The sequence below is a fragment of the Hoplias malabaricus genome, chromosome 2 (genome assembly GCF_029633855.1).
Source record: "Hoplias malabaricus isolate fHopMal1 chromosome 2, fHopMal1.hap1, whole genome shotgun sequence".
NCBI classification, from domain to species: Eukaryota; Metazoa; Chordata; class Actinopteri; order Characiformes; family Erythrinidae; genus Hoplias; species Hoplias malabaricus.
The window spans coordinates 56,486,940-56,503,805 of record NC_089801.1 but is presented as its reverse complement, the minus strand read 5'-3'; the positions used below and the strand labels follow the sequence as shown (position 1 = coordinate 56,503,805).

General features: G+C 40.1%; 2 protein-coding genes across 2 annotated transcripts in view; one reads left to right on the top strand and one right to left on the bottom strand.

Annotated features, from left to right (window-relative positions):
- Positions 1-138: 138 nt before the first annotated feature.
- On the bottom strand, positions 139-2,476 carry LOC136686543 (zinc finger protein ZFP2-like). The gene is made up of 2 exons (XM_066660403.1): positions 2,390-2,476; positions 139-1,378 (listed from the first exon to the last, which is right to left on the bottom strand). Exon 2 carries the CDS (start codon positions 1,267-1,269, stop codon positions 172-174), a length of 1,098 nt encoding a protein of 365 aa, XP_066516500.1. The 5' UTR covers positions 1,270-1,378; positions 2,390-2,476; the 3' UTR covers positions 139-171.
- Positions 2,477-14,668: 12,192 nt separating this feature from the next.
- LOC136686511 (uncharacterized) overlaps positions 14,669-16,866 on the top strand; it is a 66,651-nt gene continuing 64,453 nt past the window's right edge. Inside the window, exon 1 of the mRNA XM_066660334.1 lies at positions 14,669-14,741. Coding sequence (XP_066516431.1) covers positions 14,678-14,741 — 64 coding nt within the window. The 5' untranslated portion in view covers positions 14,669-14,677. The remainder of the gene's footprint in view (positions 14,742-16,866) is intronic.

Here is a 16,866-nt window from a genome sequence, read left to right as displayed (position 1 = left end):
CTTAAAACAAGTGTGACACTAAAAATGTCAGTCAGCAGCATGAAAAAACTCAAAGTTTTGACTTCTTTCTTAATACATTTATGCATCTTTAAATCTATGCTTCTAAAGGTACTCTGCACACTCTGTGTGGTGTTATTGTGTTCTGTGTGACAACACTGATGTTTTTAGAGATTATTCGGTGTAGTAAAACACTTCCCACAATGAGCACAGATACGGTTTCTCTCCAGTGTGAGTGCGCTGGTGTCTTACGAGACTACTCCGTGTAGTAAAACTCCTGTCACACTCTGAGCACTGGTACGGCTTCTCTCCTGTGTGAATGCGATGATGTATTTGCACATGACCAAGTTGAGTAAAGCACTTCCCACACACCGAACAGGAATACGGTTTCTCTCCAGTGTGAATGCGCTGGTGTCCCTTGAGAGAACTGTGATCATTAAAACTCTTTCCACACTCTAAACACTGATAGGGTTTCTCTCCTGTGTGAATGCGTAGATGACCTTTGAGATTACTCTGATTATTAAAGCTCTTCCCACACTCCGAGCACTGATACGGTTTCTCTCCAGTGTGAATGTGGTGGTGGCGTTGCAGATTTTTCAGTTGAGTAAAACTCTTCCCACATTCTGAGCACTGATACGGTTTCTCTCCTGTGTGAATGCGTTGGTGTTCTTGCAGACTACGGAGTTCAGTAAAACTCTGTCCACACTCTGTACAGTGATACGGTTTCTCTCCTGTGTGGACGTGCTGGTGTATTTGAAGATTTCTCCGTCTAGTAAAACTTTGCCCACATTCGGAACAAGAATACGGTTTCTCTCCTGTGTGAATGCGCTCATGTCTTTTAAGAGAGCTTTGATGTGTAAAACTCCTCCCACACTCTGAGCACTGATACGGTTTCTCTCCTGTGTGAATGCGCTGGTGTTCTTGGAGAGTACTCTGTTGACCAAAATGATGTCCACACTCTAGACAGGGATATGGTTTCTCTCCTGTGTGAATACGCTGGTGTGTTTGGAGATTACCCTGTCGAGTAAATCTTTGTCCACACTCTGAGCACTGATATGGTTTCTCTCCTGTGTGAATGCGCTGATGTTGTTTGAAATAATTCTGAGTAAAACTCTTTCCACACTCTGCGCAGTCAGAAGTTTTAACTTTGTCTGTATTATTCTGTGTGTGCCCGCCAGATGGGTTAGTGTAAACAGCACTCAAAAATGTTTCCTGAGAACTGGAGCTTCCGCACTCCATATCCTCGCGTTTAATCTCTCCTGGTTTCAACATTGTGATATATTCCTCTTGGCGATATTTCTTGTGGTATTTGTGGAAGTGAAGTAGAACAGTCTTGGACGCTAAGAGCAGGTGAAAATTGCAGAGAGTCTTTTTTTCTTTTCTGGAAGTGAAAATGGAAATGGAATATGAAATTCCAATTCAACAATAATAGCAAAGTGGTAATGGTATTATATTCAGTTACAAATGAGTTTGACACTATAGTTTATTAGAACTGGCATCAATATGACAGTGCCAGCACCAGTCAAATATAATAACTCTGGACTATACACTATACTATACACTGTCAGAATAAGTGTCTCTGTGGTGGTACCCTCAAGGGACCCTCAGTACATTCAATTAGGAACAGAAGTGTACCTTATTCTATATTAACTGTAGATATTAAAGTTGTGCTGATTTAATTCACCCCGTTTCATCTCCAGGACTTTTACTGTTTTCTTTTATTCTCCACAGTTGTATAATGAAAGATTACAGAGATCCCCCTGTCCTTCTGGAGAAGAGAATGTAATGAACCTTAAGGGAACACAACTAGACTTTAACTCTACTGCTGTACCTTTAAAGATACACTACACTATTTGTACCTTTAGTGACAGTAATGTACTTGTAGAGTACTTTTTTCCCCTGAGAATGTAACAACATATGATTATGTATTTGTGGTGATTTTTGTCCCTTCAGGCAGTGGGACAGACATGAGGTTTCAGACCACATAACTCACTTCTCTGACATTAAGGCAGCAGAAACAGTACTGGCTTTCATGCACAGAGGAGTGTAGTCTGATGGAAGCTCTTTATGAATGTAACAAACCATAGTTACACTGAAAATATTTCACAAATTGCACAAATGTGAATACTGCTACTCAGATTATTACTGTCTCTGACAGCACAGAGTCTGTACATTGTATGCTGTGTGTATAATGAACATATATACAGGTGTTTTTCTATTTTATGGACACTCTATGCATCAACATACTACTAGAAACTGTTATGCTACATAGTGTATACTGTATATATGTATGCTAGGACGGTTCAGCACACACATCATTAATTTATATTCGTTTCTGACAGAAAGAGAGCCCAGTGTAAGCAGTGTGGAAAAGTCTTCCACAGATCTTTACCTTCAGCAAGATCTCCTGATTTATCTCCAGTACACAACTCTCCTTCTGCTTGTCCCTCACACACAGTCCCTCTCCACAACACCCGCCCCCTGCGCTGCGATTGGCTGCAGTTTCACACCACCCGCTCTCTGATTGGACAGTGACCGATCAGTCCTCGCTGCTGTAGCTGTGTTTGCTCAAGGTTAGACTGCCCTGTTGCTCACACACACTGCATTTTAAAGGGACAGGGGCCGTTTTATTTAAAAAAAAAAACATTAACACAATATCTTTCGCTTATGGAACATTAAAGCAACCCTAAGATTTGGGACTGTCCTGAAATCAAGGGAGTGAGGTGTTCGTCCCTCCTCCAAAAGTTACATAGTGCAGTTTCTGTAGTACTGAGCCTGGAGTAGCAACAACAGAGGCACTAGAGGTGTTTTTACAGATTCTATAGTGCCGTCCTCCAAAGACTCCTCCATAGGAGCCAGCAACTCTCTGCCAGTGTATGGACTAATGAGGCTTTGGGGGTTATACCACTGGAAATAGTAAAAGATCTTACATTAAACTTTACTGTCCTCACTGAAATGGAGGGAAAAAGCCCTGGACAAATTTAAGCTCAGGTTCAATTCTTTATTGCCTGATTAGTCAGTATTTCACAAAGAGGATTTTTTGGATGCTGCTCAAGCACAACAACAAAATACATTCATAAACAACTTTAATGCTCACAAAAAACAAAAACAAAAAAAATTAAAAACATGAAAAAGAAAAATTAAGACAAAGGTGACTGTCTGCGAGGAGTGTGGTGTGTTCTCCCCGTATCTGCGTGGGTGCCCTGAACTGGATAAAGGTTACAGACAATGAATGAATGAATGAATGAGTGAGTCTCAACTGATCCTTCTTTACATCAGTCACTAGTAAGTCTGACACCTAGTGGCCTGGATGTGTCAGAGGTTCTGTTTTAAACATTGTTATCCACATGTTGGCAATAGTAGACAGTACATTAATTTTCCAGTTGTTTGTTTGCTGATCCACTCTTAGGAGCACAAACTCCTCTTTTCGCCAGACAGGTCCCTTTTTTTTTAATCGCAGAAAATGTCTGAGATTTCTGCTGTCTGCAGTCTTTCCACCACCCCAGTTCTTTCACTAAGCTCTAAATTCTTCCTTGAAGACTAGAACTGGGACAGATGTCCCTTCAAGAGCCTGTAAGGGTGTAGGACGGTATGACTTAAACACAATTCATTGGATTTCAGCTGAGCCGAATAACCTTACAGTGTTTTACAAAAGCCTTGAACAGAACTGTGTTGAAAGTTAAGGTGATTTTTCCCTAAGTGTTTCTGTGACCCACAACACTATATACACATCAGACTGCAGATTATACACATCAGACTGCAGACTATATACACTTCAGAGAGCACATTATATGCACATCAGTGTGTAGACTATATAAACATCAGACTGTAGACTATATACACATAAGACTGCACACTATATACGCGTCAGACTGCAGACTATATACACGTCAGACTACAGACTATGTACACACCAGACTGCAGACTATATGTACATCAGACTGCAGAACATATACACAAAAGCCTTCAACAGAACTGTGTTGAAAGTTATGGTAATTTATCCCTAAGTGTTTCTGTGACCCACAAGCTTGTAATTTTCTGTTCTATGTTTAAAAATGAAAATGATCTCGTCTGTCTTTATGACACAAATACTGCAGACAATATACACATCAGAGTGTAGAATATATACACATCAGACTGCAGACTATATACACATCAGACTGCACACCATATACGCGTCAGACTGCAGACTATATACACATCAGACTGCAGACTACAGGGTGGGCCATTTATATGGATACACCTTAATAAAATGGGAATGGTTGGTGATATTAACTTCCTGTTTGTGGCACATTAGTATATGGGAGGGGAGAAACTTTTCAAGATGGGTGGTGACCATGGTGGCCATTTTGAAGCCAGCTATTTTGGATCCAACTTTTGTTTTTCCAATGGGAAGAGGGTCATGTGACACATCAAACTTATTGGGAATTTCACAAGAATAACAACGGTGCTTGGTTTTAACGTAATTTATTTACAGGTTTCTGACCTCGTATGAAATGTGTTCAGTGTTGCCCAATGTGTTGGATTGTCTTCTCCCACTCTTCACACACTGATAGCAACACTGCAGGAGAAATGCTAGCACAGGCTTCCAGTATCCGTAGTTTCAGGTGCTGCACATCTCATATCTTCACATCATAGACCATTGCCTTCAGATGACCCCAAAGATAAAAGTCTAAGGGGGTCAGATCGGGAGACCTTGGGGGCCATTAAGATGGCCTACGATGACCCATCCACTTTCCAGGAAACTGTTCATCTAGGAATGCTCGGACTTGACACCCATAATGTGGTGGTGCACCATCTTGGAATGTGCCAGCTTCAGTGCATAAAGAGGAAACACATCATCATGTAGCAATTTCACATATCCAGTCAATCAATCATTCATTCATTATCTGTAATCGCTTATCCAATTCAGGGTCATGGTGGGTCCAGAGCCTACCTGGAATCACTGGGCGCAAGGTGGGGAATACACCCTGGAGGGGGCGCCAGTCCTTCACAGGGCAACACAGACACACACACACATTCACACCTACGGACACTTTTGAGTCACCAATCCATCTACCAATGTGTGTTTTTGGACCGTGGGAGGAAACCGGATCACCTGGTGGAAACCCACGCGGAGAAAACACCAACTCCTCACAGACAGTCACCTGGAGCAGGAATCAAACCCACAACCTCCAGGTCCCTGGAGCTGTGTGACTGCCACACTACCTGCTGCGCCACCGTGCTGCCTAGCAATCATTCATTCATTATCTGTAACCGCTTATCCAATTCAGGGTCGCGGGGGGTCCAGAGCCTACCTGGAATCATTGGGCACAAGGCGGGAATACACCCTGGAGGGGGCACCAGTCCTTCACAAGGCAACACAGACACATACATTCACACCTACGGACACTTTTGAGTCGCCAATCCACCTACCAACGTGTGTTTTTGGACTGCGGGAGGAAACCGGAGCACCCGGAGGAAACCCACGCGGACACGACGAGAACACACCAACTCCTCACAGACAGTCACCCGGAGCGGGAATCGAACCCACAACCTCCAGGTCACTGGAGCTGTGTGACTGCGACACTACCTGCTGCGCCACCGTGCCGCCCGCCTATCAATCAATCAAAAGTCGTCACAAAGCAGCTTTACAGAGATCCAGGTCCAAGCCTCTTATGAGCAAGCCAAGGGCAACAGTGGCAAGGAAAAACTCCCTCAGCACACGAGGAATAAACCTTGGAAGGAACCAAGACCCATACGGGGAATCCATCCTCCTCGAATCGACACCAGTGAGACACAACAGAGAACAGAACAGAAGTAAAAGTGAAATGATGACAGATGAAGGAGTTATAGTAATGTGAATGTAGAATATTAATGATATATGAGTCTGAGGAAGGAGGAGGTGATTAGGGATTCTGTGCGAGTTAAAAGTAGGTGCAGAGTTAATTTGAGATAAAACAGCATGATAGTGTAGATGAGACAAGGTCAGGATCTTGTACAGGATACACAGGGGCTGGATCAGGGCAAAAAGCATGAGAGAGACAGGAGAAAGAAAACCAGACAAAGGGAACAAATAAAAATACAGAGGTTAGTAGGTTCATGGTAAAGAACGGGCAAAATTGTCCACGAAAAAAGCTTCCACAGGCAAAAGAACCAAGCCACAGACAGCGGTTACCAGAAAGCTAACTAAAAAAGCTGTAGCTATGGTAGTATGACAGGGTTAATCTAGAACAGTGATAATATGAAAACCAGCTTGAACACTAATAGAGAAGGAGTAACCTGAAAGTGGGTGATTAACCAAAAGCTTGTTTGAAAAGGTAGGTTTTTAATCTAGATTTAAAGATTGAGAGTGTGTCTGAGCCCCGAACAATAACCGGAAGTCTATTCCAGAGTTGAGTAGCTTTGTGAGAAAATGCTCTTTCTCCTGCAGTGTTTTTCTTAATGTGAGGAACAACGAGTAGATGGGCATCCTGTGAACGAAGTGTACGTGATGGGAGATAAGGTCTGAGACGTTCAGTAAGATACTGCGGGCCTAAACCATTTAGAGATTTATAAGCTAAGAGGAGTATTTTATAGTCAATGCGAAATTTTACGGGTAGCCAGTGTAGGGACGACAGAACTTGGGTGATATGGTTGAATTTTCTAGCTCTAGTGAGCACCCTGGCTGCTGCATTTTGAACTAACTGGAACTTGTGTAACGCTTTGCACGAGCTGCCTGCCAGGAGCGCTTTGCAATAGTCTAGACGAAGTTATAAAAATATGCACTAGTTTCTTTGCATCTTTTAAGGATAAGATGCCAAATATTCGCAATATTGCGTAGGTGGAAGAAGGCAGTTTTGACTGTATTGGATATATGAGTATCAAATGTGAGAGTCGAATCAAAGGCCACCCCTAAATTTTTAATGATGGTATTGTGTCTTACTGTTGAATTATCAAAATTAATAGTAGCATTTCTGAGTGAATGTTTCTGAGTATCTGTACCTAGTAACAAGACCTCAGTTTTATCAGAATTTAACATGAGAAAATTTTGCATCATCCAGTCCTTAATCCAGTCCTAACAGTGGAATTGAATACCATGCTTATGGATTAGTCTACCCAGTGGCAGGATGTAGAGTGTGAACAATACAAGGCCAAGCACCGATCCTTGTGGAACACCATATTTAACTAAAGTATGATTAGAGGATTTATTATTCAGATAAACAAATTGGTAGCGGTCAGATAAATAGGATCTGAACCAAGAGAGGGCAGATCCTTTCATTCCTACCAGATTTTCCAGCCTATCAAGAAGCATCACATGATCTATGGTATCAAACGCTGCACTAAGGTCAAGCAGCACCAGAATAGAGATATAGCCCTTATCATGTGAAAGGAGTAAGTCATTAGTTACTCTTGTTAGAGCTGTTTCTGTGCTGTGATTTGGTCTAAATCCAGACTGAAAAATGTCATGAATGTCATTGTTTTGTAGGTAAGAGCACAACTGCTGTGACACGACTTTTTCTAGAATCTTAGCAAAAAAGGGAGGTTTGATATTGGCCTGTAGTTTGCAAGCACAAGAGGGTCAAGATTGGGTTTTTTAATAATTGGTTTGATTACTGCTAGTTTCAGAGGTTTATCCAATGTTGAGGGATGAGTTTATTATTGTGAGCAATGGTCTAATGACTTTAGGTATATCCATCCATCCATTATCTGTAACCGCTTATCCAATTTAGGGTCGCGGGGGGTCCAGAGCCTACCTGGAATCATTGGGCGCAAGGCGGGAATACACCCTGGAGGGGGCGCCAGTCCTTCACAGGGCAACACAGACACACACACATTCACTCACACCTACAGACACTTTCGAGTCGCCAATCCACCTGCAACATGTGTTTTTGAACTGTGGGAGGAAACTGGCGCACCCAGAGGACACACCAACTCCTCACAGTCACCCGGAGCGGGAATTGAACCCACAACCTCCAGGTCCCTGGAGCTGTGTGACTTCAACACTACCTGCTACGCCACCGTGCCGTCTCTCTAAATTGTTTAGTCTTGACTGGTGCAACACAATCTAGGTTTGTACACACTAAAGTTTGTAGGTTGTTTGTAATGAGCTCAAGGTCATTAGGATGAGTTGGAAAAGAAATGGTGGTAAGGTCTGGAAGGTTTTTGATAAAATCAAAAGTGTTGAGGATGTTATAATGAGCTTTCTAATATAGCGTGGCTGTGGACAGATATCAAAGTTTAACACAATTTCATATATGATTAGATGGTGATCAGAGATGGTCTCATGTAGCGAGAGATTGGATAGATTATTTATCTCAATGCCCCACGTTAACACTAGGTCCAATGTGTGTTTGCATTGATGAGTGGGCCCAGTGACATTCTGAGTGAACACTAGCGCATCCAAAATTGATTCAAATGCAATTTTAAGTGGATCATGATCCTTCTCAAAATGAATATTGAAATCACCAACAACTAAGGCCTTTTCTGAAACGATAACTACACTTGGGGAAAAAATCAGCAAATTCACAAAGAAATTCTGTTGAAGGGCCAGGAGGACCATAGATTGAGATGAGCATAAAAGAGTGCTTCCTTTTGGATGCAGTAACTTTAAGAGTAAGCACTTCAAAGGATTTAGTGTTATAACCAGATTTTTGTGTTGTGTCTATGGTAGGGTTATAAATTTTGGCTACTCCACCATCATGACCCGATGTTCGTGGGCAACTGTAATAGCTGAAGCCAGGGGGAGTGGACTCATTTAGGGCAATGTATTCATAGGGTTTAGCCCATGTTTCACAGAGACATAATGCATAGAGTTTGTTATCAGTAATAATATTACTAATGATATTAATTATTAATAAAAGAATAAATAAATTAATTAATTACTAATAAATAATATTAATTAATTAATTAATATATTAATAATATTATATATATTATAATATTTTCACACAGCTCCAGGGGCCTGGAGGTTGTGGGTTCGATTCCCGCTCCGGGTGACTGTCTGTAAGGAGTTGGTGTGTTCTCCTCTTGTCCGTGTGGGTTTCCTCGGTTTCCTCCCACAGTCCAAAAACACACGTTGGTAGGTGGATTGTCGACTCAAAAGTGTCCGTAGGTGTGAATGTGTGTGTGTGTCTGTGTTGCCCTGTGAAGGACTGGCGCCCCCTCCAGGGTGTATTCCCGCCTTGTGCCCAATGATTCCAGGTAGGCTCTGGACCCACCGCGACCCTGAATTGGATAAGCGGTTACAGATAATGAATGGATGAATGAATGAACAGTGGATTAGTAAACGATGAAGACAACACACTAGGATAAGCAATGCCAAAAAAATATGTAATAGAGATTGTAAATAAATGTCTAAAAGACTAAATAAAAAGCGACAAACAGCAAACAATTTCAAATCGAGCACGCGACCGGTCAGCCGGAAGTGACGTACCTGTTTCCTGTGGCCTTGAGGTTTCCATTGATGAAGAATGGCCCCACTATCTTTGTACCCCATATACCACACCATACCATCAGGATGTGCAGCACCTGAAACTACGGATACTGGAAGCCTGTGCTAGTATTTCTCCTGCGGTGTTGCTATCAGTGTATGAAGAGTGGGAGAAGAGGGTTGCATTGACATTCCAACACAATGGGCAGCACTTTGAACACATTTTATAAGTGGTCAGAAACTTGTAAATAACTCATGAAAAAATAAAGTTATGTTAAAACCAAGACTATATACACATCAGTCTGTAGACTTTATACACATCAGACTGCAGACTATATACACATCAAACTGCAAACTATATACACATCAGTACTACAGACTATATACACATCAGACTGCAGATTTTATATAGATCAGACTGCAGACTATATACATGTCAGATTGCAGACCATATACACATCAAACTGCAAACTATATACACATCAGTACTACAGACTATATACACATCAGACTGCAGATTTTATATAGATCAGACTGCAAACTATATACACATCAGAGTGTACAATATATACCCATCAGACTGCAGACACATCAGTCTTTAGACTATATACACATCAGTACTACAGATTATATACACGTCAGACTGCAGACTATATACACTTCAGACTGCAGACTATATACACATCAGACTGCAGACCATATACACATCAGACTACAGACTATATACACACCAGACTGCAGATTTTATACACATCAGAGTACAGATTATTTACACGTCAGACTGCAGAATATATACACATCAGACTGCAGACTATATACACATCAGTACTACAGACTATATACACGTCAGACTGCAGATTTTATACACGTCAGACTGCAGAATATATACACATCAGACTACAGACTATATACACATCAGACTGCAGATTTTATACACGTCAGACTGCAGACCATATACACATTAGAGTGTAGACTATACTATATACACAACAGACTGCAGTCTACATAAACATCAGACTGTAGACTATATACACATAAGACTGCAGATTTCATACATGTCAGACTGCAGACTATATACACATCAGACTGCACACTTTATACACATCAGGCTGCACACTTTATACACATTAGAGTGTAGACTATACTATATACACAACAGACTGCAGTCTACATAAACATCAGACTGTAGACTATAGACACATCAGACTGTAGACTGTAGACACATCAGACTGCAGACCATATACATATCAGACTGCAGACCATATACATATCAGACTGCAGACCATATACACATCAGACTATAGACTATATAACCATCAGACTGTAGACTATATACATATCAGACTGTAGACTAGACTATATACACTTCAGACTGCAGAACATATACACATCAGACTGCAGACCATATGCACAAAAGAAAGCAGACCATATACACATCAGACTGCAGACCATATACACATCAGATTGCAGACCATATACACATCAGATTGTAGACTATATACACATCAGACTGCAGACTATATAGTCATCAGACTGTAGACTATATACATGTCATACTGTGGAGTATATATATGTCAGACTGTAGACTATATAAACATCAGACTATAGACTAGACTATATACACATCAGACTGCAGATTATATACACATCAGGCTGAAAACTATATACACATCAGACTGCAGACTATATACATATCAGACTACATCAGACTGCAAACTATATACACATCAGACTGCAGAGTATATACACATCAGACGGCACATTTTATACACATCAGAGTGTAGACTATAGTATATACACATCAGACTGCAGACTATATAAACATCAGACTGTAGACTAGACTATATTCACATCAGACTGCAGACCATGTACACATCAGACTATAGACTATATAACCCTCAGACTGCAGACTAGACTATATACATATCAGACTGCAGACCACATACACATCAGACTGCAGACCATATACACATCAGGCTGCAGACCATATGCACATCAGGCTGCAGACCATATGCACATCAGGCTGCAGACCATATACACATCAGACTGTAGATTTCTTTACCAATATCTGTCCACCCCCACTCAGGTGTTTCTCGGTCAATATCTGTCCCCCCCCACTCAGGTGTTTCTCTGCCAATATCTGTCCACCCCCACACAGGTGTTTCTCTGTCAATATCTGTCCACCCCCCACACAGGTGTTTCCGGGTCAATATCTGTCCACCCTCACTCAGGTGTTTTCTGCCCCATGCCCCATCCTGCCACAAGTGTCCTCTTTTTGAAAATCAAAATATGGTCAGCTCTAGTATAAAGTGATTCATGCAGGAACTACTGTTAGATTCTTCATCTAATGTTAGTTTGATCCAGAAAAACTTGGTAAAAATTACTTATTACTCCTTTAGAAATAATCCAATGGTTCTTTATTTTATGATAAACATTTAGTTGATAAATCACTTTCCATAAAATGGTCTGAAAGGTTCTTTAAGGAACGAAAAGTGAATCTTTATTGACATCATTTTGAAAAATTACTTTTTTATACTTATAAACTGACAGGTTAATAAATGAGGCCTGAACTTCGCCTTGCCTTTGACCATTTTAATCCCTGCCTCAGCAAGAAAAAAGGAGAAATACCACACCCACATCGCACACAGCCTGGAGATAACGGCAGTGTCTCAATATTCCAGTGATGCAGTTACGTTTACACTTAGCAAAAAATAAAGGAACCTAAACTTGCAAATCATCACCACCAGAATACAACCCCCATCTCCCTCACTAACGGTACAGAAGGAGGAGAAAACAACTTGATAATTTACTACAGATCATCTCTTAATTTCATGACCACTCACATATAGCTCCATAAACATTTATATAAGCTCATTAAATGCATCAGTCAACTGCTTTAGTCAGATTCAGTTGAGTTTAGTCAGTTGAGGTTATAGTTGTTGGTGTAGGTTTAAATCTGATCTGTGGACACATGCGAGTCCATCACCTTTGATATCACATCTCATCTTCGTACCCTTTTATGGAAAAAGTGTACTCAAAGTATGTTATTTTGTAACCATTAATTTGTACTAAATTACTTCTAATTCATTCATCGCCTGTAACCCTTATCCAGTTCAGGGCAGCAGTGGGTCCAGAGCCTACCCGGAATCACTGGGCGCAAGGTGGGAACACACCCTGGAGATGTGTTCATTCATAATGAATGAATGAATGAATAATTGTAAACAGAGTGTGTGTTTGAAGTGGTGTGACTCTTCTAGTCGTTACGGTTCAGGTTTAGCGTTCCAGGAAACTCACAGACTAATCACGTGTTTCTGCATATCACACGTGAGGCTCCTCAGCCAATCAGATCTGTGCATTATGATAAGCCCTGTGACTCCAGTGAGTGACACACAGAGGACATGGTCCAGACACGCTCTCCAGGGGTCGGTAAAAACAGCCCAAGGGACAAGATAAATGCTCTTTTGGGAGACTTTCAGGACGACGGTGTTGTGTGAGTTAAAGCCAGAAATTTTAAGAAATGGGGAACTATTACCTGTTAAAATTCTCATGATGCTGAACATGGATCCTGTTTACAGATAAAGTCCCACCCTCCAGCAATAAGAGGCAATCAGATCGCTGGTTATGGAAAAGCAGTAAACCGCAACTTCAAAAGTCATTAGGGATATTATTTAAAATATGTTTTTTTTTTCAAATTCATTGTTTTATTTGTAAATTTTGCTTGAAATGGGAAAAGGACAGTTTATTTAGAGTTTTTGTTATTCATAATTTTTAATAAATCTTGTTGAAGTATGTTGAAATGTAGTTGAAAGTGTAATTTGATTTGAAATTTGGTGTTAGCGACACAAAATGATGCTACAACTATGAGGCTGTTTTAATGTACAGGACGTGGCACTGATCATGTGCAGATTATACACTATTTTCTAGACCTTGGGTTGGGAAAACTTTCTTTACCTGGACCTTAATGAGTTTTAATTAATTGCACTTGGTATAGGACATGTGTCTGCAGTACATGCACCTTAAAATACTGGCAAACACTGATTATACAAGTATCTAAAAACTTATGGACACAGATACCAGGCTGACTGGAAGTGCTAAAAATACGGGAAGAGTTGCGTAAGAGCACAGTGCCTCTGCCAAAGTCAATACAGTACTTATATTTTTTTAAGAAAACATAGCTGTGAAGAGAATAAACAAATTGGTGCAAATTGGTTAAATTATTCACTACCTTTACTAACACTGCTCAGAATAATAGTGCACAATACAGTGATCCAGATTTTGCAGGCTGTGGCAGTTGCAGAAGCAAAATCCAGAGTGTGGGAAGAGTTTGGAGAGGCCATGGAGAATGACTTCAGGGTGGCATCAAAGAGGTTCTAGGAAACAGTCCGACAATTATCAGGGCATCACACTTCTCATATAGTGCATTATACAGTGATCCAGATTTTCCAGTGTAGGGAATAGTGCATTATACAATGATCCAGATTTTCCATTGCACTAAAACCACATGCCCAAAATTGTGCATGTTCATTATTCCTTAAACAATTCACTATTCCCTATACAGTTCACTGTATATTGCACTAATCCATACAGTGGGAAAATCTGAATCACTGTATAATAGTGTTCACTTCACTGGAAAATCTGGATCACTGTATAGAGCACTGTTCCCTGTATCCTCCTGACAAACTTACAAAGCTGCACTTAAACCTTAGATACAAACTGGTATTTGTGTTAAAAATTAGTAATCAATTAAATAATATAAAAGAAATGCTAATTTTGCAGATCTGAACACAGAGGCCTTTTTACACATGGCCATCCTCATGGACCCCCTCTATGGAGGATAAATATTTATTTGAAAATCTTTCACCTTAGATGCACTATAAAATAATATATAATAATAATAATTTAATACATTTAAATGCAAGATTTATCCTCCTCTTATTCACTGTAAAATTTGATTCACTGGACCATTTTTATATCCTCCATTCCTTCTGTAACAACTGAAAATATTGAAGTAAATATGAATATCTTTATTATAAGTTTGTATATAAGATAAATTTGGGGACTCATTACCGTTAGAGGGCCAAGTCATTTATCAGTAAGGTCAGGGTTGTGAAACAGGAAGCGGCCCTCAGTTCTCTGTAATAGACAGAGAGAGAGAGACAGAGAGAGAGATAATGTGGTAATAGATAGAGTCAAGCGTGGGTGTTTGTGTGTGTGTGTATGTGTGTTTGTGAAGTATAAATCAGTGGCTCAGTGATTCCTGAGTGTCAGAAGTCCATCACTGCTGCAGCAATGGCCTGGACTTGGCTCCTTCTCTTTGTCTCTCTGATTTCCTCGCTCTCTTTCACTGGGAATGGTGAGATTAACCTCCTGTTATTATTTCTCAGGTATTTGTACATGGTTTGTAGCTCTACAATTACAGACTGTATCTGTTGCTCTGCATACTTTGTGAATACCTCGCACAGTTCTTCAGCGCTCAGGACCCCCACAGAGCTGGTTTGATTCGGGTGGTGGATCATTGTGGTGTAGGCGTGTCTCACAGAGTGGACAGTGGGTGGACACAGGGTTTAACCCTTTAAAGCCTGACACATGAAATAATAATACAATAAAACTAATGTAGTTCATTTTTAAATTTTGTATCATATAATTTTGAATGCATCATATTTAGGGATTTAACAATATATATTTTTTCTTAATTGGCCTTTCATTCAGTTCACTGCATCAGTTAAAATAGTTCTTCAGATGTCTTTACGATTTGTTTTTTTAATTTTCATTGATTTCAATTAAACAATGAATAGCAAGTGATTGTATCTGTTCTTCAGAACTTTTCGGGGAAATGTAACATTAAGCTGAGGGCAAACACTGCTCCATAGGTCCTTGACCTATGAGCATTCTCTGACCTCTTTACATTCCATATCCTCTAATAAAAACACCACGATCTGCACAGCCGTATTTCCACATTTAGAGTAACTACAGTTGTTTCTGTTACTGTCTGAACCTTGAGGTCTGAGATCATTAAACAAACCTCCCACACAGTCACCTGTATCATCATCATCATCATCATCTTCCTCTCACAAGTCTCACAACATTGGTGTCCACAATGGAGTGCCACATTTACACACAGAGGCTTTGGGAAAACTACAAATGCATTTTTGTTTCATAAAAATACTTTGTAAAATTGTCTAAATGTGTTTTGCTGCTGTAAAAACAGATTTTATTTTCTGAATATTTATTATATTTAACAAGCATGTGACAGGTAGACTACACTACATCTTATTCGATGGAACTAAAAAGCTTAGATTTACTACAAGTTACATCCCTCAGATCACACCTGGAGCTTCAGTTTAGTAAGGAGTGGCCTTGAAATTTCCTCTTGTGTTTCATGAGGATAACAACAATTTTGTATTGGTAATGCAAACACTTCCACTTCATTCACAGTTCAGTAGAGAACTCAGAACACTGCCCCAAACGGATGGAAGGGTGTTTCGGTTTTTCTCTTCATTAGATGACAAAAGAGCCACCTCCAAACATCATTTTGTTATATTTGACACATTTGGCTTTAAAGGGTTAAAAACTCCAGCAGCACTGCTGTGTCTGATCCACTCGCACCAGCACAACACACACTAACACACCACCACCACATCAGTGTCACTGCAGCGCTGAGAATGATCCACCACCACATCACACCTGTTCTGTGGGGGTCCGGAGCGCTGGAGAACATGGGGGAAAGGGTGGTAACAAAGTACGTAGAGCAACAGATGGATCACAGTCTGTAATTGTAGAACAGCTATAATATTTTGGCTGACAAAATATTGCTGACACAATTTTTAAATATTATACATTTTAATTTAATTTAATCAGCTTTACTACTGTTTTTACAGTAAAAAAAAATTATGTTTTAAATCAAAAATCCAAAATGTAATGAGTACACCCTAAAACCCTAAAAATGAAGTATATTTTTCAAGATTTAAAAATAATATATTTATTGTGGTCAGTTCTGCCTCGCCAGTTCTCCTCCAGTTCTCCAATTCTGCTATAGACTCAGATAACATTACTGTCCTTAGGTTTTTCCCCTGGTTGAGTGACTGTCGATTATCTATCTTGCTATAATCTCCCCCAATTTTTGAGCACTTTTCCAAGTTGAACTAGGGGTGAGATGTTTCACTCAGGATGAGTTTAAAATTAACTTGGTGTGTTTCATAAAGGACAAGATGCTTGTGCACAGAGTAATACACACTCACTCTTTAATTAGCGTTTAACTCACAGAGACCAAACCTATCACACTTCACACAATCAATCAATCCATCAACCATTATTTAACCTCCAAGTACAATAAGCTGACCGTTATGGAATATTTTTTCTATTTCTTATTTTGTACGATTAGTAGTGTATATTTCTGTTACACTCTGGGAATGGTAGACAGTCTTTTGAAAAACAAATCTCCAAGAAAAACCACTTTAATGAAAAATGCAAAAAAAATT